The following is a 25,881-nucleotide window of genomic DNA, read 5'->3' as shown; positions in this document are numbered from 1 at the left end:
GTTCTACCCTGTCCTGTAGGGTTCCCATGCATCAGAATCGACTCAATAGGAATGAGCGTTTGAGTAGGTGTCAGGGAAAGCAGAGTTTGTTCCACGCTCCAGATGAAGAAACTAAGGCCCAGTGAGGAGACCCAGCCGAGGGAGTGGTGACCTCAGGGATGCCTGGGAGGGTGTTAATGAGATCAGGTTCTTCAGCTTGACCCTCAAGCCCCTGGGCCCACACGTGGTGACAGGCAACACAGAAGGAAGGAGTACAAAACAGACAGCCCCAAATTCTCTTCTCAAAATATTTAATTTGTTTTGAAAAGGACACATTCCCAGCTTTCTTCCCGCCACATCACTCTGGGCCACCAGCAGTGACACACACGCACATAAGGCCAACAGGCTCCAGTCTACTTCTGCTCTCTCCAGCTGGGCCCATGGGGTCTTCCTCTGGCCGCCTCCTCTCCCCAACAAAAAGGTAAAGGAGAGAGGGGCCCGCTGGCATGCTAGCTCCCGGGGAGGGCAAGGAGCCACACATACACACACGCTAACACGTTACATGCACGTAGAAAAATAAAACCAAGTGGTGTTCCCGCATTCCCAAACCGTAAGACAGCAATAGCCACCTGGAAGTCATCTTTGCCATTTTCTAGAAAAATTTATTGCACTAAATCAACATGTTAAAGGAGCTCTGGGGTTGGGGCTCAAATGAAACCATGGGCTCCTGGGCCCTCCCTTAGTGTTCCCTGGAGGGGAGCACAGCTCCCCGGGCCCCAGCCGGCCTTCTTGGCTGGTTCCACCCTCGCCACCTGCCTCCCTGGGCCACAGAGCCCCTCTCATGTGGGGGACACTCATCAAAAGTTAAGGTTCATGGAGAAGTGCTTCCCCAACCTCAGGAACCAGTCAGCCAGACCTCTTCTTTCAACTAAGAGTTCAGTTACCCATGTCCTCTGCCAGGCTACTGTCAATCTGGAAAATTCTCTCTCTAATGATATATATAGATATATATCTCTTCTATACCTAGATATACATTTATGTATATGCTTGCAATATTCTTGCTCATTCATGATTGGTCTGTTCTGAGTTTGTAACGAGGCTGCCTTGAAGCTGAAGACCAAACCCTTGGGGAGCAGTCGGCCCTCCTGGCCCATCTGAAACACAGGCGAAGCCCCTTCAGGCAGCTACTCCAGCCGAGAATGCTGTCCAGATGTAAAGACCTGGACGCAGGGGCCTCAAGCCCTGTTAGTCCCAAGATGGGGAGGGCCCATCAGGGATGGCTTACCTGAGCACTTCCTTCTCCCCAAAATGTCAGCTTCCCGAAATGAAGAGGCTCAGCTCAGAGATCCCCCTCTCAGCCCCCTTCTTTCCAAGTGAGCACTTCAGGAAGGACCCAGACCCCCGCTGCCCCAGGGAGGAGAGCCATCAAGCTGTCACTCTACCCTCTGGGTTGGCATGTGGGTGCCAGCCCAGGATAAGTTTCCATTCTGGGGGGAAAAAGAAAGAAAATTGAAACACACACAAACTGTATGCTTTCTGGCCAAGAGAATGAAGAGCCGAGTCACTCGAGTCCCTCCCACCAAGGACCAATGAGGGTGGCCGGACCAGAGAGCAAGCGCTGGGCAGGCACCCAGCCCGGGCAGGACACTGACATGCCGATGCAACTGCCCCGTGTGTGGTTATAAGAGTGGAAAGCGTGTACATGGTTTGGCCAAAACCCCAGAGAGAAAATAAGGGGCTTGGAGAGTGGGGGGACCTCCTGGGGCCTCTGGGATTCTAGTCAAGTCCCCAGAAAGATGCATGAGTGGGTGTGCCCTAGGGGTCAGGCCACAGCCTGGCTGTCCTCCCCTGGGCTGCCCACTAGTGTCTATGGAAAGTCTTAGAGGCCAGGGCCGGAGCCTCAGAGCTGCCACCTGAAAATCAAGCCAGTGGACAGATGATCAAGCGCACCCCTCTGCCGACGCCTATCCACCCCAGCTGCCTGCTTTGAGGGCAGGGTGCCTTAACTGACCAAAATGGGCAGCATGTCCTCACCTAATCTGGGCAGAGTCCAAGGCAGGTCCAGCCACAAGAGGAAGGAGGCTGCAGAGCAGGAACAGATGTACCAAGAACCCCTCTACTCTGCAGTTCGTGTGAGGGCCTGTGTCTCCTGCTCCGGGGACCAAGACCGAAAGCCCCTATGACCAGGTAAATGTCCCAAAAGACTGTTATCCCACACGGCTTCCCCTTGATCTGGGCAGCCGGGTCTGGGCTGCCTGCTAAGCCCTGTGGGTGGGCCACACAGGAAGACAGGCCTGCAGCTCAGGTGCCATCTGCCGCTTCAGCTGAGCCAGGTCAGGGCAGAGCAGAGCAAGAAAATATGGGTGCTTCTCAAGGAGCACCCCAGCTCTTGTGCACACTGTGGAAGGGAGGCTCTGGAGGAGGCTGGTTCTCTGTATCCCCTGGGATGGCGAATTCTGGGGTCCAGGAAGGTAAAGCTTCCCAGATGGCGGCAGGCTTTCCTTTTAAGTCCAAGATTTGAGGTTGGTTACTGGGTGATGAAAAGACACAACAGACCCAGAGCATGGGAAAGAAGACGCAAGGGCAGCCGCCATGACTGGCCTGGAGAAGAGGAGATGAGACGTATCCTGGGGCCTTATGGTCACAGACCTGGGTGAGGGTTGATGGCCAGGGCCTCCTCCGGACTTCCCAACCTCAGAGCTACTACAGGGGAAAGAGGCAGGAGCTGAGAAGGGTGAAGCACAGGCCCTGACTGCCACACAGTCCAGAGACCTGCCGCCTATAGACACTCGCCCAGGAGCGGGAGGGAGGCGAGTAACAGACACACACCACTGGGAAATGCGCCCTGCTACCTGAGAAGACGTGAGGGCGACTGTATCAGTGAGGAGCCATCCTGCGGAGACGGCCCTGGCAAGTCAGGCCAGAGCCTGTGAAAGGAGAGAGTGGGTCTCCAGGGTCCCCTGTGGACTCGGCTGGGGCAGCCAAGGACAGAAACTAAGGCCGATTCACATCTTGACGGACTGGAGCTCCTGCCAGTGAGGAGACGGCTGGCCCAGAAGCCCCCGTGCTCCGGCCCGTGTTATAATGAAGCTCAGGAGCAGGTGCACCGCCATTTGCAGATGACGAGTCACAAGTCTCCAGGTGCCCCGGGCAGAGTCTGGGTGGGGGCCTTGGGTTACAAGGGCCCATACTTGGTCTCATACTTGGACACGATGGTCTTGCACTTGCCCACCTCCTTGCGCAGCTCGGCCACCTCCGTCCGCAGGGCCGTGTTCTCCTTCTCCAGGAAGGCGGCCCGGATGGTGATCTGGTTCTCCTTCAGGCGCCGCGCGTCCCGGGACCGTTTGGCAGCCACGTTGTTCTTCTTGCGCCGCGTCCAGTACTTTTCATCCTGCAGAGAAGGGGGTTCTGTCATTTCCACCTGGAAATCCAACCTTCCCCCTCCACCTCTCAAATACCCCTCTGTGAGGCTGGACCAGGAGTTTGAGGCGCCGGGACTATGGTAGGGCTGCACAGTGGTGGTGGGAAGGGCAGTCTGCTGGGCGCTACTCCCTGTTCTGGCAATGGTGAAGGGTCTGGACATGTGGGTGCAGTCCCAAGTTCACTGTGGGCTCTGCAACTTATTAGCAATGGGCCCGTGCAGGTTTCTTTACCTCGCAATGTCTCAGGTCCCTTGCCATCAAAGTGGGGACAATCACCGCACTACCTTATGGGGTGTCTGGTGATCAGATGAACTAGCATATCTACAGTGCTTGACAGGAGGTGCCACACAAATGCTTGCTGGCAACATCATCGCTATGCAAGCCCCAGAAGCACTGAGGGGCAAGCAGGATTACTTCTGTTTTACAGATGAGGAAACTGAGGCACAGCTAGACTGCAGGTGGCAGAAGGGGTTTGAATCCAGGTCCAAGGCTTGGATGATAAATCCTCCCAGAGTTTTTCATATGAGAGGGCAGAAAATTTGTGTAGGCCTCCCCCCCCTGCTCTCCTGCTGGTGCCTTCAGAGCCATCAGTTGAGGTCTGCCGGCTATTCCCCGGGGAAGACTGCTTACAAGCTATCTTTTGTCCTTCAGATCAAGGACTTGTTCAACCCCAGTTCCCGTGGCCAGTGAGCTCTGTCCAGTGTCTGAGCTAAAGCCAAGACAGCAGGAATAGGGATACAGCCAGTGGTCCTGGGGAGGGCAGAGACAAACTACAGAGTCACGTGGGGCCAACCCTTCAGTTTCCCGGGCAGACTGTAGGACGTGACTCCACGCAGGAGCACGTGCCTTTAAAATGGTGTCCACAGAAGGGCGGCTCCTCCAGACCAGACCATGTGAAAGGGGGTCGACCCTGCGCTCGTGGACACACACAGAGTATGAATGAATGCTCACTTAGGAAAAATACCACTGTACCTTCTGCTCATCAGGAACGAAGACCTTCTTGGCCTTCTTGATCATGGGCTGGGGCTTCAGGTCCTCCTCAGCAAACTTGTGCTTCCGAGGGTTGAAGAGCTCCCCACCTGGCACGCTGGAGAGGACCAGGTCGGCAGGATCAGGGTTGAAGTTCACATCCACTTCCACACAGTTGGGGTCGATGGGGCTGGGTGTCTCCCTGTCCTTTTCTGGGGAGGATTCTGGAAAATAGAAGGAAGGTGGTCATTAAGTGGCCTGGGGGACGGAGAAGGCCCGCCTCCCATGCCCAGACACCTGCCTGAACCATGGCCGCCTGAGGAAAGAGAGACCACACTGGCCCCAGCCCGAGCCAGCATAGCACATGTGACTCCACTCGGGTTTTAACAAAACCAGGAGAGGAAGTCTTCCCTGGAGGAACAGAGACCCTCAGAAAAGACCAGTGTTTGGAGTGTTTTCCCTGCACAAATGTCACTTGACGGCCTTGACTTCCTGTGGTTTCATGCTCTGAGAATGGCAAACAGAATGACAGCCAGCAACTGCTTGAGGATGAACGCATCTGTCAGAGTTCGGGGCGAGGGCCAGGTGCTGACCCAGGCTCAGGAAGGTGAGAGGCTGACAGGAGTGGAGTCCAGGCCTCGCTGACTCCAGAGCCCTGCTCTTCCTAGCCCCGCCTGGCTGCCGCCTTATTGTGGGCTGGTTGGAAGTCATTTGCAGGCGGCCACCCGTGTGCTTCACTTCAGAGACATTTAGAAACAAATACCAACAACCTTCTACCTTTGGCCTACCCAGTCAGAGCTGAGAGGAGGACAGAGGGAGAGCTTCATCAATGTTTACTGAATACCTAATGTTTGCCAGATCCTGTCCTGGCACAGCAAAAACAGCGAGCAAAACAAGCAAATATCTCTGCCTTCATGGAATGTCAGGCTAGTGAGGAAGGATGATTTTGAACAAGATCAAAATCAGGTATCAAAGTATCAGCAGCTATGTGGACAGTAAGGGACAACGTGCCAGAAAGGAGGGGGAGTGAGTGTCAGGTGCAAAGGCCTGCTATCTGGTATGCTTGAGAGGAGCAAGGAGGCGAGTGTGACGAGAGCGGATGACTGAAGGTGTGGAGACTGGAGGGGGCTACAGGCACCCAGTAGGCCTTCACCAGGGATGCTGCTGAACACTGCACAGGACAGCAGTGTGAGATGATTCTCCGGAGACGGAAGCCATCCATCAGGAGTCTGATCAGTCTTGGGTCTCAATGGGGTCCTGCACAGAAAATGACTGCATCCTATAAGCGGGGATTGATTAAAAAGGTCTTTTCGTCAGAGGAGTGAATGACCAATGACCTGTGAGGTAGCTGGAGACACTAGGCTGCCGAACAACTGCAGGAAAAGAGCCAAGGGGCCCACCACAGGGAAACGCTCTCAAACCGCAACAGAGGTTGAGGTTGGGCTCCACTTTCGGGCCAGGATGGGTGAGGTATCCAGGAGCAAAAGGGGCATGTTTACAAGTACGTTTAAAAAGAGGCTTAAAAGACTTGAGGAGGCCTCCGTGACCAGTGGACAGCAGTACCAAGGACCAAGTCTCCCATGGAGTCAAAGGTCTTCAAATGCCTTGGGGGGAGAGGTGAGTGAGAGCCAGGCAGTCATTTGAGACCTCTGAGATGCTTCGTCACAAAACAAGTCCAATTAGGATCAAAGTCTGAGCCCCACTGGTGGGGTTATAGGACAGTACAACCACTTTGTACAGTAAGTCTAGGACCTGAGAGAGCTGAGTAAGCACTTGTCCTGGGAGGGACCCATTCCATTCCACAAACCAGCTTCCTAAGGTGCCGTGATAGTAGAATCCCAGTCAAATGGGAATTCCACCAGCGTCAGCTGAAGCCTCCAACTCCAACGTCTGGTTTACAGGAAAACGGGCAGAGAAAACACGGTCGATGGCACTGTGGGGGTACAGCAAAAAAAAACCCCCAAAAACGCAGCATGTGGGGCGCTCTATGAGCTTATGAACGTGGAGCCTCAGACCAATAAACCACCCAGAAATGGCGAGGAGAGGGCAGCTCACAGATGACGCAAGAGAGTGAAGAGATGCAGCAACTCCATGCCATGGGTGAGGCCTCTCTGAACGCTAAGTCAAATAAACAAACCCTAAAACAGACAGTTAGGAGACAATGTGGAGTGTGGAGGAATTTATTGTCGACTTCAGGTGTGCCGCTGGTATTTCTGTTCTATTTCTACAAAGGAACTTTATGTGGTAGACAGGGAAAGAAGTAGTTACAGATGTCAAGGCACCTGGTTTAGTATCTGACTGACAATGACGTGTAGAAGGGGAGGAGGTAAGCGTGACTGAAGCTGCGAGGGGTGACATGGATGTGTGTTACTGTACTGTCACTTCATCTGTATAAATAAAACTTTCCTGTAACGAAGCACTAAGAACAGTAGCACCTGAGAATTCCCGGGGAATGGGTTTTCTGGGTTTCCGACCAGCTCCGGGGGTCCTTTCCCTGTAGCTACAAGCCTGTATGCCTCACACCAACAGCCTGTGGAAAGCAGGGGCTATAAGATGCTTTGCCCTGGCCAGGCAAGCAGGATGCCCTCTTTACGTTGGTGCCTATGTGGTGCCTCACTAGGCAGGCAGACATCCTGGGTTCAAGTGCTGTCTCCACAACCTACCTGCGGTATGAACTGGGGCAAGCTGCGTTACTTCTCTGTGCCTCTGTTGCCTCCCTACAAAAGGGTAGTAATACGACCAGACTCATAAGGTTTGGGTGGCATTACATGTAAATGCCTGTTAGCTGCAACAGCAAGACGGAGGACAAGACTAACAATAAGCACTATTAGTCTTGCCTGAGAATCCGCCAGCCAAGTGTTCATGGGGCAGAGCACAGCAGGAAGTTTAGAACACAGCTGGGAGTTCTGGAGGCCAAGTCTCAGGTGACCTGGATCCCAGGTCCTCTGCCCCAGATACAGCCCACGAACCAGCAGGGAGGCTCTGCTTGCCACTAATGCAGCCCCTATTTTTCTCTCCAGTCTTGGGGTCCCCCACACAGCAGGCCCACTAGGACTTTCCCTCTGGAGAAAGGTCCCCAAGGGGGTGGACACAAGCTGGCCTCTGGCAAAAGCTGGACTGCCTCCCCTGGCCCCTCACCAACCTGTGCTGGACACGGTTTCAGAGGGCTGAAAGACAGCGGTGGAGGAGGACGGGGAGAAGGCGGTAGAGGAGCTGGCCGACTCCTTCCCTTCCAGCTCGGCCACAGGCAGCAGCAGGTTCTGGACCAGGTGGGTGGGGCTGGCAGGGATGCCGTTCTCCAGCAGGAACTCGTCCAGGTCCATGTACTCCAGGTGGAAAGACTCGCCATCATACGGGATGGTCTTGTCCCAGATGGGCGGCATGAGGGAGGCGGAGACGGCCATGGTACTGGCTGCCGCGGCCTCGTCCTCCTCCAGCTTTTCCTTCCCCTTCTCCTTCTCTGCAGACACAAGATCTGTGATGAGAGACCACCCAGTGGCCGCAGGGGGCTGACCCCTCACTACTGCATCCAGATGCCACCCCTGGCACCCCAGGAGCCCTGCCTGTGTGCTGGATCTGGGTTAGTCAGGGGCGTGGCGAGCCTGGGCTTCCCTGATCTGATCCTGAGGCCCATTCAGAAGAGACTGTGGGGCTGGCTAGTAGCTGCAGGCCGGAGGGGACAAGGAAGGAAATGGCGTTTCGGGCCCTTCCTGAAAGTTTGTCGTGGCAAGAGCTGAGAGGCACTGGACAAGGGCTTTTGTGTTTCCCTGTCCCTTCCAGTGATGCCTCTTCCCACAACTGGCCTAGGGCTTGATTCCTAGTTCTGCCAGCCACCTGCTGTGACCTCAGCCATGCCACTTAATGCTCTGAGCTCAGTGTTCTCTGTTAAGGAGGGTAGAACTGCCCCTTTTGTGAGTATTAGCAATCAGATGGGGGCATGTCTTACAGAAGACCTGGCACTCAGTAAACCAAAGCAAACCCACAGCTCTTGAGCTGATGCCAACTCACAGTGACCCTACCTTGGGCTTTGGAGACCTTAAACCACAGGTTCCCAAACGGGCTTGACTTATTGCTCCCTTTTCAGAAAAAAAAAAAAAAAATTTACTCAGGCAACAAAACTCTTGTACTATAGCCCACAATCTAGCATAAAGTGTGGGTGTCTGCTTTTGCAGTCGCCCCCTGGATCATTCCAGCAACCGCCAACCCTGCCCCCCCACCGGAAACAGTGGCCTGCTTTGGGAAATATTGCTGTAAATCTTGACAGAAGCAGTTAGCTTCATCTTTCTCCCATGGAGTGGCTGGGGTTTGAACTGCCAACTTTGTGGTAAGCAGCCCAATTCTTAACCCACAGTGCCACCAGGGCTTGGCAGGCATTTATAGGGGCAGCTCTGATTCACCTCAAGATCTCAAAGTACCAAGCAGGGTCCAACAGACTGGAGGTAGTGGGGAAAATGTGCATATGTGAGTTACAAAAAACGGCACTTAAAACAGTCTGTTTTCCCCCAACATCTTACTGTTAATAATATCTACATACAAAGTTGCAGCCTTGTGGCATAGTGCAAGGTCAGCAGTTTGAAACCACCAGGTCCTCCTCAGGACAAAGATGAAACTTTCTATTCCCACTAAGAGTTCTAGCCTCAGAAAACAACATGGACAGGTCTACGTTGACCTATAAGGCTGCCATGAGACGGAATTGACTTGATGGTAACGAGGTTTTTGAGACTATCATTCTCAGATGTTCAAAGACAAAAAGACTGGGTTTATGAACACACTAATAAAAGGCAACAATAATGAAAGAGAGGGGGGCTGGACAATGTCAGAACTGGTGACTTAGGACAGTGTATCAGTCGGGGCTCCCTGTCCACTGAGCCAGAAAGCACTGCTGAGCACTGGCTTTGCAAACAGACTCCCTCCTAGCTTAGGAAGAGGGCCTGGAGCTGAAAAGGGGGTCTTTTCAGGACCTTATCTCTGGCAACCCTTTCTGGGAAGATGGAAAGGGGTGAGCTGAAGGGAAAAGACTGCTCCCATCCAAAATGAAATGTATCAATTTGTGGGGACCAGATCCCAACTAATTTCCTCAGAAAGTTCTGCCTGTGAATATTCAATAGAGGGCAATTGAGAGACAAAGACAAGAGGATTATGACAAAGTTAGAAGGAAATCAAAGTGACAAGGAGGCAAATCAGGAAAGTGGGAGAGAAAATCATGACAAGTTTGTGATGGGGTTTTCCACAGGGCTAGCAAGTGACAAGGAGCAATCATGACAACACTGGAAACAGTCCAGTCCAGTCCAGTCCTGCATGGACTCCTGGACCACAACAGTCAAAGAGCAACCTGTTAGTCCAATAAAATGGGACACACCCAGCTTGGTAAGCAGCTGGAGGTTAGGACAAATACGACTTGGTCAGGGCCTCTAATACAAATTAACCTGAATGCATGCCGTTTCTGTCCCTTCCAAGCTTTGGTTTCAAACCAGCACAGCAGGGGAAAAAATGCCAATCTGGGCTGGGAGGGCAGATCAGGTGACCTCGCTGCTCTGCTCCCGAGACCCCCTCACTAGCCATTCTGTTCAAAATTATGCTGGCCTACCTTGGGTGGGTTTGCTTGGGATCAAAGGAGGCAGGAGAAGAGAAGGAGAAAAAGCAGCCATACCAAAGGACAAGAAACAGAACTACGGGGTTAGCCTGGCTTAGGCAACTGACAGGGAAGTCATGTGGGTACAGGGCCAAAGCAACTGGCTAATAACTGAAAGTGAGCGGTTCAAAGGCATCAGCAGCCCTGTGGGAGAAAGATTCAGCAGTGTGCTCTGGTCTGCTGGGCCCCTGTGAGTTGGAATCAACTCTACAAGCCTGGGGATTTTTCAAAGCAATGAATGCTATGCTATTTTAAGTCAGAGTTCTTCTGTGAGCTGAAGTTTCCAGTTGTGAGGGGCAATAAAGGCCTGGGCCTAACGCTCAGGTCACTGGGACTATCACCAGTGGCTGCCAGTGTGAGCCAAAGGGAAGAGCACGGGACAGAGTCTCCTGTGGCTTCTCTCACCTTGGGGAAGCACCCTCACTTCTCTCAGCCTCAGCTTTCCTGATCTGGCAGGTGGGAGCAATGCCCTGAAGGTTTGTTGTGAAAGGCTCACGGAACCTAGATGATGTCCAGATGCATGGTGTGTCCTCTGCAGACGAAGAGTGGGCTGTTCCTGGTCATTACCTTAACCAAGAGCCCGTCCTCTGTGCCCGCCTGTACCTGCAGCCCGCCTCAGCCCTCTAGTTGGAAGAATACACCTCCTTTATAACCAACTAGAGGGGCTTGTGGGCATGAGATCCCGAAGCAGGAGGAGCAAGCTGGCCTCACCTGATGTGCCAGGGCTATTTATAACGCGACAGTGACAGCAGCAAGGATGGGTGGCCCAGCACACACCCAGGAAAGGCAGAGAAATGGCATTTTGAATGCAACAAAAAAATAAGTTCCTAGAATGGGTAGCTCAGAAGACCTAAATCCCAGAACCACGAAGGGTGATTCTTGGAAATTCTAAGGATTGAAAGCACACATTGGATGAACCCCAACACCGCCTCCCCCCATCCAACCCATGGCAATGTGGCTGCTCTCTGGGGCTCATGTGTCTAGACCCCAACCCCTGGCCAGCCCTGCTTTCCACTTCGGCCCCAGAACCTCTGGGTCCCAAAGTCAAGGGTTCACCCCAAACCTCTTAGCCCCTGTGCCTGTTCCCCTAAGCCTCGCCCCCTCCATACTCCCCTCCCCCACACCACACCACACCTCGGCCCCCCGTGGCAGAAGCCACATTTCCAAAAATTCACCAGTGGCTGGGATGAAGCTGAGCCCCAGGCACTCACCGCTGCGCACACACACCAAGGCCTCTCAAACTTTAGTGGAATTTAGGACCATGGGTTGAGGGCTTTAAAATGCTGCGCTCTGTCTCAGGTGTCGCAGATTAGGGGTGGCAGGTGGGACCCGGGAAGTAGCACTCTAGGTGAGCGTGCCCAGCGACTCTGGGGCGAGGGTCCCCAGAGTAGGTGCCTTGCCCAGGATGGTCATTTAAGTGACTGCTATGGACCCCGTCTCCTGAACTCTGTCATCACACCCCATCCAAACCTTTGAGACCCTTCCAAGCCGGACCCACCCTCTGAACTTTCCCTGACCTTCTCTTCCCAGGCTCCGCCCCCCCGCCCTCGCGCTCCAGACCCCACGCACCCAGAAGCCCAACCCCCCTCCGCAGGACCACTTCACCCTGACCTCCGACCTCCCAGCCCCGCCTCCGCGGGGGCTCCTCCCCCAGAAGCCCCGCCCCTGGACCGCGCGGACTCCCCCTCACCAAGGCGCGCCTCGCGCGGGGGGTTCTCCATCAGTTTCTTCAGGACCAGTGGGAAGGAGCCCGGCAGGCCCCGCTCCCCAGCTGCGCGCCCCGGTCCCAAGCCCGTCCCCGCCTGCGGCTCCACAGGCGGCTTCTTTCCGCCGCCCGCGTCGGACATCGTGCCCCGCGCTCTGCTCGCGCGCCGCGCCTCCCCCGCCCGCCCCCCGAGAGGGACCGGAGCCGTGCGACCCGCCGCAGCTGCTGACTGGGGCAGCTACTGCGCAGGCGCCAAGCGGCACCCCCCACTTCCCTCCATCCCTACCCCGCCTTCGGACTGGCTCTGGCATTTTAATTATTCATGAGGCGAGGTCACCGTCTCCGATTCGCGGTCTCCGATTGGTCCACCCTGGTTGAAGGGCAGGGGTAGTTTCCCGGGCAGAGATTGGCTAGGCAGTCGTAAAACGTGAGACACGTGCGGGGCCAGGTGAGGAGCGACGCTGGAAGCCCGCCCCGTCCGCCCGGTGTCACCTGATTGGCGCCTGCTGGGGTAGATGTCAGAGGCCTTCGGTAGCAGCCCCTTCCCCTTTCCCAGGGTTTTCACTTTCGTCTCCCTCTTCATCACCTCCACCCTTCTCCCAGACCGCCGTAACCTCTCCTCTCACTCTCGTTCTAATCACGCAAGCTCCCGACGCGTCCCTGGAGGGAGGCGGGGCGGCGAGCGGACAGACAGACGGGATAGCCAATCAGCGAGTCTGCTCGGGCTGCGCGGCTTGCCACTGGGGGTCACGTGAACTGCAGCCGTGGGAGGGCCGCCTAGGGCGGGAGAAGAGGAGGGAGGCGCAGGAGCAGCCAATGGGGGGCGGGGGTGGGGCCCGGTCTGCGCACGAGGCGCAGCACGTGCGGGGCTTCAGCGGGGAAAGGAGGGGAGGGGTGAGGAGGGCCCGGCCCGGCCTTCCAATTCCGGGGCCTCTACCCGGCTCGAGGGACCCTTCCTCCCACATGACGCCTAGGTTGGCTGAGGGCAGGGCCGGCGGGCGACCTGGCCCAGCCCTGCTGCTGGCAGCGATGTCAGGTTGCCCCCGGCTGCGGGGCTGGCGAAGCGAGCGAGCGGGGAGGCGCATTCTTGAGCCAGGGTGGGGAGAGGACCTGCCCTGGAGCCCGGCCCTGGCCTCGCCTCGCCTCCGCTGGCCCACTTGCTAGCCGTGACCTTGGGAAAGCCCGTTTCCTCCCGGGAGCCTGCTTCCTCAACATAAAAAACGCAGGGGGGTGAATTAGATAAGCTGCCAACTGCTCTGGAAATGTATTTCTCTCTGGGCTCTGTCTTTCCTGTTCCTAAAAAGATCAAAACAGACCCACAAAACTCCGTAATGCAAAGTACCAATTACACATTTCGTGAGGTCCATCTCTCTAAAAATACAGACAGCCCCTGAGGTTGCTAGAAACCCGTAGAAGGGAAACTTAAGAGGTCATTCGGGAAGCCCACCCAGAACTTTGTATCTCCACTTCACGCCCAAACACTGGACTCTCCCTCCTTAAACTCCCAGAGGGCAGGGACTTTGGCTTGTTTATCCCATTCTCCTCCAATGACTCAGGGCCTGTTTGTGGGAGGGGCTGGGGGAAAGGCAGACCTCTGCTCCTGGTGACCCTGGTCTTGCAGTGGATTGTCTTAGACTGCTAACCCACAAGGTCAGCAGTTCAAATTCACCAGCTGCTTCTCAGAAGGCAGATGAAGCTTCCTGCTCCTATAAAGATTTATAGCCTTGGAGACCCAAAAAGGCAATTCTACCCTGTCCTAGGGGGTCACTACTAGTCAGGTTTGCCTTCAGGGCAGAGTGGTCGTTCCTGAGGTCAGTGCATGATCCCACCACCACCACCACCACCCTCACTCAGCTGGTGCCATGGGAGGCTTGCAGGGAGCTGAAGAGGAACCAGGGTTGGGATGCTGAGCAGACCAGCAAAGCTAGTATGTGGACGGGCTGAGGTGTAGGGTGATGACGTAGAACTCTGGCCTTGAAGTTCATACTGATGGCTAACCTCACCTCATGTCCCATAGGGATAGGGGAGGAGCTGGCTCAACTCCATGAAGGTTAAATGAGCCAAGGCATCTCAATGCACAGTTGCAAACCTGCCCAAATGGTCGGTCACTTTGATGGTTCTACTTAACCTGTGATGTGCACACAGCCACTTCTTGGTGAATCCACTATCCTAGAGGTTGAACCCTGCGCAGGGTCATGGAAATATCAAATTGTGTACAGGAAATCTGCTTGTGCAACAGAATTGTTGTTATTGGGAGTTTGGTACGCTGCCTGTCTAAAACATCTTCAGGAGGACAGAGCCTAGAGGGTTTTCAAAACAAATTTCCCAGGACATTCCAAAGAAATTAAGAAAAGCAGTATATGAAGCTTTCTTTCTTAGGTAGTTTGGTCAGGGAGAGACTTGCCAGATTAGGGTTAATTGTTGGCTTTCCTGGAAAATAGGATCTTAGTAGTGAGTCGGCTAAAATAAAGCCCTTAAGGAGATGGCTGGGCAGTGGGCAGTGTCTCAGCCTGCCGTACAGAGGGTGGCTGCTAGATGGAACAGCACCTCACATGACCCTCCTGAAGGAAACAGATGTTGTCAAGGAGTCATATGCGAAAACTTAACAGTGGAAAGGTCTAACATTTGGTTATGCTAAAGGTGGGTAAGAGGACGTAAAAGTTTAGATTACTTTTAAAACCAGTGGCCCCATAGGGGTACTGCCTACTGCACCCACCACCCATCCCTGAGCACCTGAGGCAAGTGACTTGGTGACAAGGAGGAAACTGGAGGGCTTTAAGACTTCATTTGCTCTGTCTTCCTGTTCCTGTACTCACACACTCCCCAGAGACGGTTTTCCTGGCATGGCCAGAGGGCGAATGGTGTGCCGCAGACACTGCAGGACCTTGGTTGCCGGTTGTGAGGCTCTCGCTACACTGCTGACTGCTAACAGTTAACAGGAGCTGTTACAGTCTCTGGCTCCTTCTTCCGCTGCCCCCAAAGAGCCACAGACTGCTGGTGCCCCCTCAGGGTAAGACTGCAACCTTCTCCCATCTCTTGTTGCTCTTGTGATACCCTCTTGTGGATTTTTGATACACAGTGACCCGCCCCGCCCAACCCCATTGCAGAGTAGAGAACAGCCCCATAGGATTTCCTGGACTATAATCTTTACCAGGAGCCCTGGTGGCGCAGTCTGGTACACGTTGGACTCTGAACCATGAGGTTGGTAGTTCAAACCCTCCTGTTGCTCCTTAGGAGAAAGAGGAGGATGTCTACTGCTATGAAGATTTACAGCCCTTGGAGACCCTATATAGCAGTGGTTCTCAACCTTCCTAATGCCGTGACCCTTTAATACAGTTCCTCTTATGGTGACCCCCATATGTGGGCGTATCTGCATGTTGGCGGACCTGTCTGGAGATGGATAGAGTGATGTCTCGGTTAAATATGGTCTTAGGCGACCCCTGTGAAAGGGTCGTTCGACCCCAGGTTGAGACCCACTGCTCCATCCAGTTGCTCCGAGTGGGACTGGACTCGGTGGCTGTGGTTTGATCCATGGGAGCAGGCCCCCACCAAACTTTTGGCTAGCAACCAAGCACTTAACTGCTGTGACATCAGGGCGGCTTCTCCCTCTTCATCCGTCGCAAAACTCACTGCCCCCAAGTCAATTCTGACACATAGTGACCCTACAGGACCGGGTAGAACTCCTCTTTTGGATTTATGAAACTGTAGCTCTTTACAGGAGTAGAAAGCCTCGTCTTTCTTCTGCTGGTGGTTTGGAACTGTTGACCTTGCAGTTTGCAGCTCAACATGTAACCACTATGCCAGGCAAGTAGCTAATTTTGATAATGCCTGTAAGCCCCACAAAAAATTCCAGGAAGAGAAGCTGCTATTCTGTGGTTAAGCGTAGAGGCATGAAGGGGCACCTTTGTACGCCTTAAGTCAGCGGATCTCTGTGTAATGGCTTCTTGAGGGAAGCATGGGCCCTGGGCAGGGAAGCCCTTGTGGCTCTAAGCACATGACTGCTCTCATCTGAGCCTCAGTTATTTCCCTCCTGGAAAGAAGTTGGATCCACTTACCTCCCAAGAGGGTCCTGAAGGGAGTGTGATAGCAATGGTGGGAGCCCCCCTCTCCTGCAGGCCGTGTGGGGTCAGGAGCAGACCCATTAGTTGCCTGAGGACAAGGCCTGTGGGTGGGCTCAAGCCTAACCCCGGTCAGAGTGGGTGGGGGGCTGCTGCATTTTCCAAAGCTGGACATTGTACTCTTTCCTGCTCCAGAAACTTGCCAAGCAGCCTACGTTAAAAAGCTAACCTGTGCTTATGCAGACCAAGTACCTTTCAGAAGGCCGTTCCGGCCACTTGGCTTATAATGATTGAAACCTGAAGTTCAGAGGAGCGAAAACTCCAGCCCTGAAGCCTTTGGCCAGATACCCTACAGTGACCTCGCCAGCTAACCCCACTCAGCTTCTCGGCCAGCACCAGTCGGTCTTCTGACTCACAGAGCAACGTGACGTGCACCTGGTCTGCGTGCCAGCTGAAGACAAGAAGGCGCCCATTGAGCTCCAACAAAGAGCTGCTATCTGTGTCCTGGGCCCCAAGAAAGCCTGGGCCCCGAGAAAGCGCAGGAAGCACGGTGCTTTGTTCAGGCCAGTAACCCAGTGACTGTTAGTCGGTGTTGGTGGGAGGGTTCACAAAGCCTTGGAAGCCAAGTCACACACATTTGGAATGCTGTGCATGTTAAATAACAGTCATTGTGTCTGTCTCATAATTGAACCTGGCATTGCAAACATGAGCTGTCCTCATGGCAAGTGTCCCAGCACCAGCCTGGCTGGCAGCCGTCTCCTTTCTGCCGCACATACCTGTGGCCACATAGTTCTGGGCTCTGCGGTCTGAGCCTGGGCTCACGGTGTTCCAGGCAGAAGTGGCGGGCGGAGGCTCCTTACTGCCTCTTGCCCAGCCCACGGGTACTCACAGGAGGACTAGTTTCCTGTTGGCTTTGCATTTGTTCCACTCCTAGGGCTCAGGTTACGGGTGTGTGTAGGAGTGGGGGTGGGGTGGTTGTCTGTGAGCACCCACCTCACCTCTGGCCTTTGCCACCTCCCAGCAGAAGCGGGGCTCTGGAGCTGGACTGTGGAGGTCTGAGTTCTACTACTATGGTCTTCTCGGAACCGGTGTCAGAAGGCAAGGAACCAATTCGGGCCCATGCTGAGAATAGTAGTTGGCACATGGTAAGTGATCAATTAAAGTAAACTCATTGTTAGTCCATCTCAGGTGGTTTGGGGGTAGATACTGCACCCCTCCTCTCACCTGCTGCTTCCCCAGGACCAGGGGCACAGGCTAAGTGGCCTTCAAGGCCCTGCAGACTCGCTCGCTCACTCTCACCCTGCCAGTCCCTCCAACCTCACCTCTTCCTTCTCTTTCCCTCTTCCCTTTCAGCAGCACAGTGGCTGTTTTGTTTGGTTTTCACAATGGTCTTTTATTCCTCAGACACATTAAGTCCTACCTGCCCCAAGAGGGAGGCTTTGCAGGTGCAGTTCCCTCAGCCTGCAAGCTCCTGATGTAACTAGCTCCCAATGTCCAGGCCTCCGATGTCACACCTTCAGAGAGGCCGGCCTGACCCTTCTGACGGACGGCCCTGTGCCTGTCCCCTCTAGACCACGAAGGCCAGGCGAGCAGGGACCGCTCAGTCAATATGGAACAAGGGGGTGACTGAAAAGGATCTGTCCTGGGACATGGACTCAACAAGTCCCTGGGGAAGCCTGTGTGGAGGTGAGAGGCGAGGTTCAAAGCTCTTGATAACGGTGGCCTTCCCGCCTCTGAATGTCAGTACCCTTGACAGCAGAGCAGCCAGTCCCTCGCCTTGCAAAAGCCTCCTCGCAAAGCCCTGCAGATGCCGAGGTCAGAGCCCGGAGCACAGTTCTCACAGTTCTCGGAGGCACTGTGCTGTTGGACTCAGGCCGCACTCCTGGAGGGCCTCGCCCCTGGGTCAGGTCTGTTACAAATGCAAACCCCCAACAACTCACTGCCTTCAAGTGGATTCCAACTCACAGTGAACCTATAAAGTTAGGGCAGAGTCGAATAGAGCCTCCTCTTTCTCCCTGAGGGTAACTGAAGGTTTCAATCATTGACATCTAACGCAAGCCACCTGGAAAACCCGCAGGATCTGTCAGCAATGTCTGCTGCTCGGTGAGAGGGAGTTTCTTGCATGTCTCTGAGTGGTGGTGGGGGAGAGTACCAAGAAGGCTTAAGGCTGCTTAAGGAAGGAGAGGCTGGAGCCACTCGCTGGCCTTGAGGATGACCGGGCTCTCTGGGTACAACATGTGGTGTCTCAGCACAGAGGCAGGGGGTAGTCCAGGGTGGAGAAGATTGCGGTGAGGATTAGCTCCCTGGCAAAAGGAAGAAACACTCCATTCCTGAAAGGGGAGAGGTTTTCATCTGCCCGCAGGTGACTTGGAAGAAAGGCCTGGGAAGTGATTTCTGCAAAACCTTGGCTCCTGAGAACTAACTGTACGGAGCACAGTCCCCTCCAACACACGTGATCGTGGTCAGATAGAAGCCACCGTGTGGCAGCTGCCTTAGAAGGTTTTGGAAGATGATTACATTTGCTCACATGGGCAGCACACGGATGCACCCACCCTCCTCCCCAGAAGGAGACTTAGTGGTTTCCCAGTTTCGCTCTGGCCCCAGGCTGGGAGGGGAGGCCGTCATGTGAACTTTTGAGAAGGCCACACTGGAATAGCCCTGCAGGCCCAAATCCACCTTCTGTGTCCATTTTGCCCAAGCCCTGTCTCTACACCCGTGCCTCTGCCCGAGTCGCCCTACTCTGCCTGCCTCGTCTAGGCCAACCCATTTGGCATAGGGCCTGTAGCAGCATGCCCCTAATAGTCTCAGCATGCATTATCAAGGAGACAGTGTGCATGTGTATGCATATATGTGATGTATGCACTCACACACGCATGCATACACCAACTTGCAACATCCTAGCCATTTCAGTGAGAACATCCACAGGCGAGAAAGTGGAGGAAGGGGTTGGGGCCCATGTTTAAATGTGATGTGGGTAGAAGGGGCTCTTTGGGATGCATGGAGAAAACAGAGTGGCATTTCACAGTGCTCAAACCCTTTCACGGGGGACAGAGACTGATCCCAGCAACATACCTGGGAAGCAGGTATCCTTGGTTCCCTGTTCATGGCCCAGGGCGGGAGCGGGAAGATGTAGCAAAGCTGAGTGGCCCAGGGGTTCCTCCTGGGCTCCATGCATAAGCCCTGTACTGCACACCCAGCGAGGACCCTGCCTGCCCAGCTCAAGATGAAAGCCTTGTGTTCTCATGGCACACAGCCCCCTGAAGCGGAGACCTGAGTGCACAGCTGGCAGAAAGATGGAGGGGGGGCATCCTCGGAGCCCAGCCAAGGCCCCGTTAGAGGATCAGAGTCTTTCCAGAAGCTGGAGAAGAAGGTAGCAAGGAAAGGGCTAGACTGAGTGACTGGGGACGGAACCAGCTCCTGGCAGAGGATCTGTGGGGAGAGGCTGGGCAGAGCCAGGGACAAAAGCTCTCAGGGAACATGCCCGAGACACAGCGGGGAAACTGAGTTAGAGCCTGGGGTGCAGGCCTATCTTTGGCTGCACATGGGTTTCTCTGCCCTTAGGGAAGCTGGTCCAATAGGTGGACCCTCCCGAGGGGTTCCGCCAGAGGAGGCTCCGCAGGCCCCCAGTGCAGTCAAGCATCTTCTCCAGGGACCAGAAAGAGGCAGAGGTCTCAAGGACTAGTCAGGTGGAGGGTGCAAGAGAGAGGGACCCCTGAGGTGGAAACTTGGGAGCAGCCTGAACTATGAGAGGGAGCCTGAGGCTGCTGTGGGGGCGAGGGGCCGAATTTCCCATGGTCCGCACGACTTCTTCGGGACGTTCCCACACACCGCAGACAAGGCAGGCCAGGTACTTGGCCTGAAGAGAAAGCAGCAGGTTTGTGAACAGGCCCTCAGACTCCCTTCACACCCAGTGGGGTGCTGCCAATCGGGGCCAGAGCCAGGCAGCAGGGTCATGGAGATATGGATGCTCACTGTGTGACTGCTCCGGGGTAGGCAGTGTCCTGTGTACACCGTGTGTTCCTTTTACACGAGGATGTGTTGCTTTGTAAGTAGATGCTTTTATTTCTATAAACCATTTGGAGAACCTGGGGGCTTTGTAAAGTGGCAGTGGCAAGGGGGGAAGAGTTAGAACTGGGTCTTCATGGGGTGCCCTGATGTCCCCGTAGTTGGTCACAGAGCTCTCTGCATGGGGCTTCATGCTTCTGACTATTGGGACTGCCACACCCACAAGTGGTAGGAGGTAGCTTTGAAGCTGGCCCCACGCTGTGCATGCCCCATTAGCGCCCAGCAGTACCTGACCATAATCCTCTGCTAGAGCCAACCAGGGCATATAGCAAAGTCTGCCCCAGACCCTGAGTGTGTCACTGCAGGGCCTGGCCCGGGGCTGCCCAATGCAGCTGGTGGAGGGGAGTGCCAGTGCAGGGCTCTGCCAACCAGCAGGCATGCTAGTGGATAGCAGCTGCCACTGTTTCAAAAGCCAGAGCTGCCCCTAAGAGACCTTCCCTTTGCAGCTGACCCTGCTGAGCTGCAGGCCACCAGCTGCAACCTATGTATGTCCCCCCTCCCCCCAAGATCCAGGACAGCCTGGGTGAGGCCTGGGGCTAAGTTTCCTACCTGGATGGACCACAGCCCTCTGCCTGGAGCTTTGGAAAGCATTCCAGAGATGCCACTGAAGTTAGGGCACACCTGTCAGGCGAACTGCAGAAGGTCCTCTGAGCCCTACATGCTAGCAGGACCTAGGAGCATGTCCAGGAGGCCCACCTGACAGAGTGGCCTGGGCCACCCCAGCATTCGAAACCCCAGCACACTGGACCCAAAGCTACACAAGAGCCCCTGGGGATGGGATCCTGCCCCTAGTTCTGGGAGTGCCCCTTCCCCAGGGGCACAGTGCCTGCTGGTGACCAGAGTCAGCTGCCCCTTCTCCTGAGGGAACACCGTCAGTCCCACTGCCCGTGAGCAAGAGGAGGGCACCAGTGGCTGTGTGTTTGGGGGGGTGGGTTGACAGGAAGTCCCACAGGGACAATTAGGGCCAACTAGTGATGGCCTCTATTGGGCCCCAGCTCAGCAGGATACAGGAGAGGCCCAAGAAAGGTTTCCTTAAAGGACACAGAGGACAGAGGAGCAGTAAAGGCCTGGGGTGGACTCCTGGTGTCTCGGGGCAAGAGATTTGGAGGGATGTGTTGGGAACAATAGCCTGGGTAGGCCAGACCCCAGCTCTCTCTGAGCTGACCCTGACTTTGAGGCCCCCGGGCAGGACTGGGGGCACCTGGAGTGGTGGCAGCGCTGCCTGGTTCACACCCTCCTGTCTCTCCTGCACCATGTTTGCCTGTGGTATCCAAGGAACGTGGGGCTCTCCACGGTCCCGTTACATAACAGCTTTTGTCCCAGCCGGAGTTCAGCCCCCGGGAGCAGGAGTCTGGAGCCCAGGTGGTGCCCAGGGCCACCTCTTCTCCAGACACAGGGTCCAGCAGCCCACCCTCAGCCTCCCTCTCCCCTGGGCACCCCAACATGCAGGCAGGGAACCTTATAAGCAACCAGTGTCCCTCCAGCAGCCACCCTTGTCTGTCCATGTGCTCGCAGCACCTGTCAGCAGCCACTCCCTGACACGTGCCCAGCAGCTGGTGGTCTCTGGGCAGTTCCTGAAATTGAGGTAGCACCCATGCACCTCCCGGACTGGGCCCTATCTGCACTCAGGGACAAGCTAAGGGCAGACCCCTGCTAGGAACCGGCCCTCCCTCCCCTGCCCCGCCACCCCATTTCTGCAGCCCTGCACCTACCTGCCCTCTTCTCCGGCCAGGGCAGGGAGTGCTCCAGCAGGGACTTAAGGACCTCCGGCATGTCCATGGCTGGGGCCCCTCCGATCCGGCTGCAGCCCGACATGGTCCGCGAAAGCAGTAGGAAGGCGGTGGCTGGCAGGGAGCCGCTGGCTTGGGCAGGCGGGACGGGAGCCTGAGGCAGCCAATGGGCAGCGCGGCCACGCCGCCCTGGCCATCCCCTGCTCGGCCACCTGCCAGCTGTGCTGCAGCCAGGCCTGGCCTTCCCTTCCTTTCCCGCTGCCTGGCGGGCGGGCCAGCCGCAGCACGTGCAGCCATCGCGCCAATCGGCCGCCCTGCACAGGCTGTTATCTAACTTTGGAAGGGAAGTTCTCCCCCAGGCTGGGGCCACGCCCGCTGGGGCTGCCAGGTGAGAATGGGAAGCGGCTACACGCCCACAGCCGCAGGCTCCCACGCAACACCCACCACCTTGGAAACCGTCTTGGACGAGGGTAGGCGGGCCCAGCACCAAAGGACACGCCCTGTGCTAGCTGTTCAGACCCAGGAGCTTGCAGCTTACTGGCCAGCCAGCAATGTTTCTCTCTGCAGGCCCGGGAAGCAGATGCTAACCCGCAGCCCCAGGCAGGAGGGGAGGGAGGTGCTCAGCAGACATACTTGGGGAGGGCAGGGACCCCAGAAAGCAGTGCACACTTGTCCTGATGAATCACAGCTGGCTGCATCCTGGGGCCATGGTGGCAGCTGGCTGCACATAGTCTTCTTTTTCGTACCCACTCCCAGGGCGCTGTCTGGTCTCTGTGGTCCCCTGGGCCACTTTGAACCTGAGTGACACCAAGGTTCTGAACATCACTGTCCACCAAAGAGCTGAGCCCATGGCCAGGGTGTGGCAGGGCTGCTATTCTGCCACGCACAGGAAGTCCAAGACAAGTCACGGAGCTCTCCCAGGTCTCAGGTCCTAGATTCTAGTGCCTCGAGGACTTCTCAGAAACTCCAGGCTGGAGGCAGCGAGCACCTGGTCCCCTGCCTGTGCCCCTGATTTCTACCCAGCAGTCTTCCAAAATGTCATTTTGCATATTATGAAGTCCAGAAGCTCCTCTGGCTTCCCTTCCTACCTCCAGCTTCCACCTCGATGCTGTTAGGTGCCATCCAGTCGGTTCTGACTCATGGTGACCCTGTGTACAACAGGTAGTCCTGACAGTCCTCTCCAAGTGACGTTCTCTTCCGATATAGGAACACATGATCACAAGCTACGATCTATCAAGGGGCTACGAGGGGTGGGGGTAGGGGGTGGAGGAGGGAGGGGAAAGAGCTGATCCCAAGGGCTCAATGGAAAGTAAATGTCTAGAAAAGAACGATGGAATATATGTACTAATATGTCATATACAACTGATGTATGGATTGTAACAAGAGTTGTAAGAGCCCCTAATAAAATTATTTTTAAAAAAGAACACGTGTTCATTTTTGAGTGCAGAAACAGTTCCATGGCTCCAGATGTATGTATGCTGTACTTACCTCCCCACTGCCCGTCCTTGGGTGTGCTAACTGACTCCTTGTTTATTCATCCCTTGTTGGGAGGAGCTGTAATTATGAAGGCAAAGCCCTTTTACTCACTGCAAGAGTCCTGGCTGGAGCCCCTTATCTGTGCGACTACCCAGGTGCAAGGCAGATGCAGCTAGATTCCAGAGGTCGCAGGAAGTCCCTGCATGCCCCCCAGCCAGCTGGCTGGTCCACCACAGCTTCTTCCAGCCAGCTCTGCAGACTCCTCCTCAGGTACAGGCTGGTCGGGTTGACTGCACTTCAAAGATACTGTGGTCTTGTTACAAATGAAACCTTGTGGCCACCCTCCATGGCATGTTTTTCCCACAGGATGTATCCATGTCTGTTACCTTTTGTCATCCTCACGTCTCAAAATGTTTCATAATGCTCTTGCACACTGACTAGACTTACAAACCCCAAACTCAAATCCACAGCCATCAGGTTGATTCCCACTCAGCCATCTTGTAGTTTCTGAAACTCAACATCTTTCCTGGAGCTGAGGGCTCCTGCCTGCTGCAGAGCATCTCGTAGGTCTGAACCGGTCCTGGAGATCAGCAGCCCAATGCCTAACCCACAGGGCACCAGCACTCCTCCTTGATACAGATACAGATGAAAACACTGCTATTGAAACAATTCTGTCTCATAGCAACCCCTTTGTCTTATAGGGTTTGTTCCTAGAGTTTCTGAGACTGTAAATATTTACAGAAGCAGACAGCCTCATCTTTTTCCTGAGGAGTGGCTGATGGGTTGGAACCACTGACTTTGCAGTTAGCAGTCCAACATGTAACCCACTACACCACCAGGGCTTCTTGAATAGACTAGAATATAAGCATAACTTGATGCATGTAGAAGCCTTACTGCACCATTCCCTTAGTGGTCTGGCCCTAAACCTGCTATATCCCTGAGGTATCCCGGAGGTATGTGTTCTCCAAGGCCATGAATCAGTGCTGCCTGCATACCCGGCCCCACTCACTGGGTCAGGCATCTCCCCACCATGAAGGGCATCAGTCCACCTGGACCACAGCACCAGCTGGCAGCACCACCTGTGGCCAGCAGGCATTCCAGCAGTGGGCGGATGACTAAGTCATCTCCCCCAAATAATACACACACACACACCTGGAGACATTGGTAGGGCTCCCTGGCAGGGGTGCTGGGATCATAGACATTTCTTGGGGTTCCTGGCAAAGGTCTGATGCCTTCTGCAGATGGGTTTGGGGTTTCTGGGGGTCCTTATTGAGGCCACTGAGCCCATCCTCAGCCAACCCCTTGGGCCTCCCACCGCACTGGGGCTGTTCTTCATGTGCAGACGGCAGGGAAGCTGTGGTCTCATCTCCTGCTCCCTTTGTGCTAGTCCTACAGGAGCCCTTAGACAAAAGGTCAGACTCGAGCACAGGGGCCACACCGAGCAACCCCTGCACTGTTCTCTTGGGGAAACTGAGGCCGGATTGGGGAAGAACCCTCTGTAATCAAGAATGCCTGCTCTTCAGCCTTCTCCTTGGCCGGCACCCTGAAATTCCAGAGCGAAAGTCAAGAGATTGACTGGAGGTGTGTTGGTGGTCCAGCAGCAGGGTTGGCCTCTCCCAAGAGCAGGATGCACTACCTCCCAGCCCCACAGAAGTCAGAGCAGGGGTCTAGAAGGCTGCCCAGGGTCCTCGACTGGGCCCCCCAAGGGCTTCTGTTAGAGGGGGTGCCGGCTAGCCCAGGCCCCCAGAAGCAGCTGTCCTGCCTGGAGTGGAGGCAGGCTTGAGACAGGACTAAATACCCTGGCGTCACAGTGTGTAGAAATGGGAACTTGACTTTGAATCAAAGGACGATGAAGAACAGCTGGTGCACACAGATTCCTAGTTGTTGCTCATTTTGCACGTGGATTTGGCTCAGAGACCCCATGTGTGCACAGCTCCATAGGGTTTCCAAGGCTGTGACTTTTGGGAAGCAGATCACCAGGCCTTTCTTCTGAGGCATCCCTGGGTGAGTTTGTACCACTAATCTCCCAAGTAGTAATCCAGCCCTTGGCCATCGGCCCCGCCCGGAGAGCCTGCAGTGATGCACCAGCTGAGTAAGTCCCGCCACTGCCCAATCACCTCAGCCCGAAATCTCCAGTTGATGTTGGTCCCGCCACCTCATAGGCTTTAAGGAGTTCCTGGTTAGAGGTCCCACTGGCATAGGGGGTTTACTCATTGGGCTGCAATGGAAGTCCACCGGCCACTCCATGGGAGAAAGAGGCAACTTTTTGACTCCTATAAATCCTTAGTCTCAGAAACCCACCGGGACAGTTCTACCTCTGTCTTATAGGGTCGCTGTGAGTTAGACTCCACTCAAGGCAGTCGGAGAAGTCTGGCTTGAATCTACTCAGAGAAAGACTTGGTGATGTCCTTCCCAAAGGACCACAGCCACTGAAAACCCTGCTCGGATACACAGGCAGCCACGAGTTGGGGTCAACAGCTGCCAGCTGGGTCTTGCGTTGAGGTTGTCAGAGCACGTGCCCACTGGGCTCTCTGATGGCCAGTTCATTGGCTGGCCTTTAAGCTTCCAAGTTCAAGGAAGGTACTGGTGCCGGCTGAAGGGTAGGGTCAGTCTGCATTTTCCTCCGGGAGCTGCACCTGGCTGTGCTGCTTGGGGTTTTCCCAGTGTGGCCCTGGGCACCAAGAAGCACAGGCTGTCGAGCTAAAGGGACCTTTGCTGGCTCAATCTTTGCTCTGCCTCCTGGGTGTCCTAGGACCTTCGCTGAATCACTCTGAGCTACCATGTGGACAGTGAGCAACTGTGCGAGGCTCGTGTGTGTGTGTGTGTGTGTGTGTGTGTGTGTGTG

The 25,881-nt window shown here is 55.2% G+C and overlaps 1 protein-coding gene across 4 annotated transcripts; it reads right to left on the bottom strand.

Moving 5' to 3' along the window:
- Positions 1–273: 273 nt before the first annotated feature.
- Positions 274–21,741, bottom strand: TEF (TEF transcription factor, PAR bZIP family member). Of its 4 annotated transcripts, none has more exons than XM_004700278.2 (4): positions 21,543–21,741; positions 7,513–7,830; positions 4,374–4,594; positions 274–3,370 (listed from the first exon to the last, which is right to left on the bottom strand). In XM_004700278.2, exons 1-4 carry the CDS (start codon positions 21,643–21,645, stop codon positions 3,155–3,157), a joined length of 858 nt encoding a protein of 285 aa, XP_004700335.1. In that variant the 5' UTR covers positions 21,646–21,741; the 3' UTR covers positions 274–3,154. The 4 variants fall into 4 exon arrangements, with proteins under 4 accessions (XP_004700335.1, XP_045145556.1, XP_045145566.1 ...); XM_045289621.1 differs by lacking the exon at positions 21,543–21,741 and adding an exon at positions 18,838–18,955; XM_045289631.1 differs by lacking the exon at positions 21,543–21,741 and adding an exon at positions 12,200–12,334.
- Between the last annotated feature and the right edge of the window lie 4,140 nt (positions 21,742–25,881).

Source organism: Echinops telfairi, unplaced genomic scaffold (genome assembly GCF_000313985.2).
Source record: "Echinops telfairi isolate 266 unplaced genomic scaffold, ASM31398v2 ScPeMD7_2;HRSCAF=8, whole genome shotgun sequence".
Lineage (NCBI taxonomy): Eukaryota > Metazoa > Chordata > Mammalia > Afrosoricida > Tenrecidae > Echinops > Echinops telfairi.
Note: the sequence above shows the minus strand (reverse complement) of the source record. Positions and strands in the feature narration are given on the sequence as shown.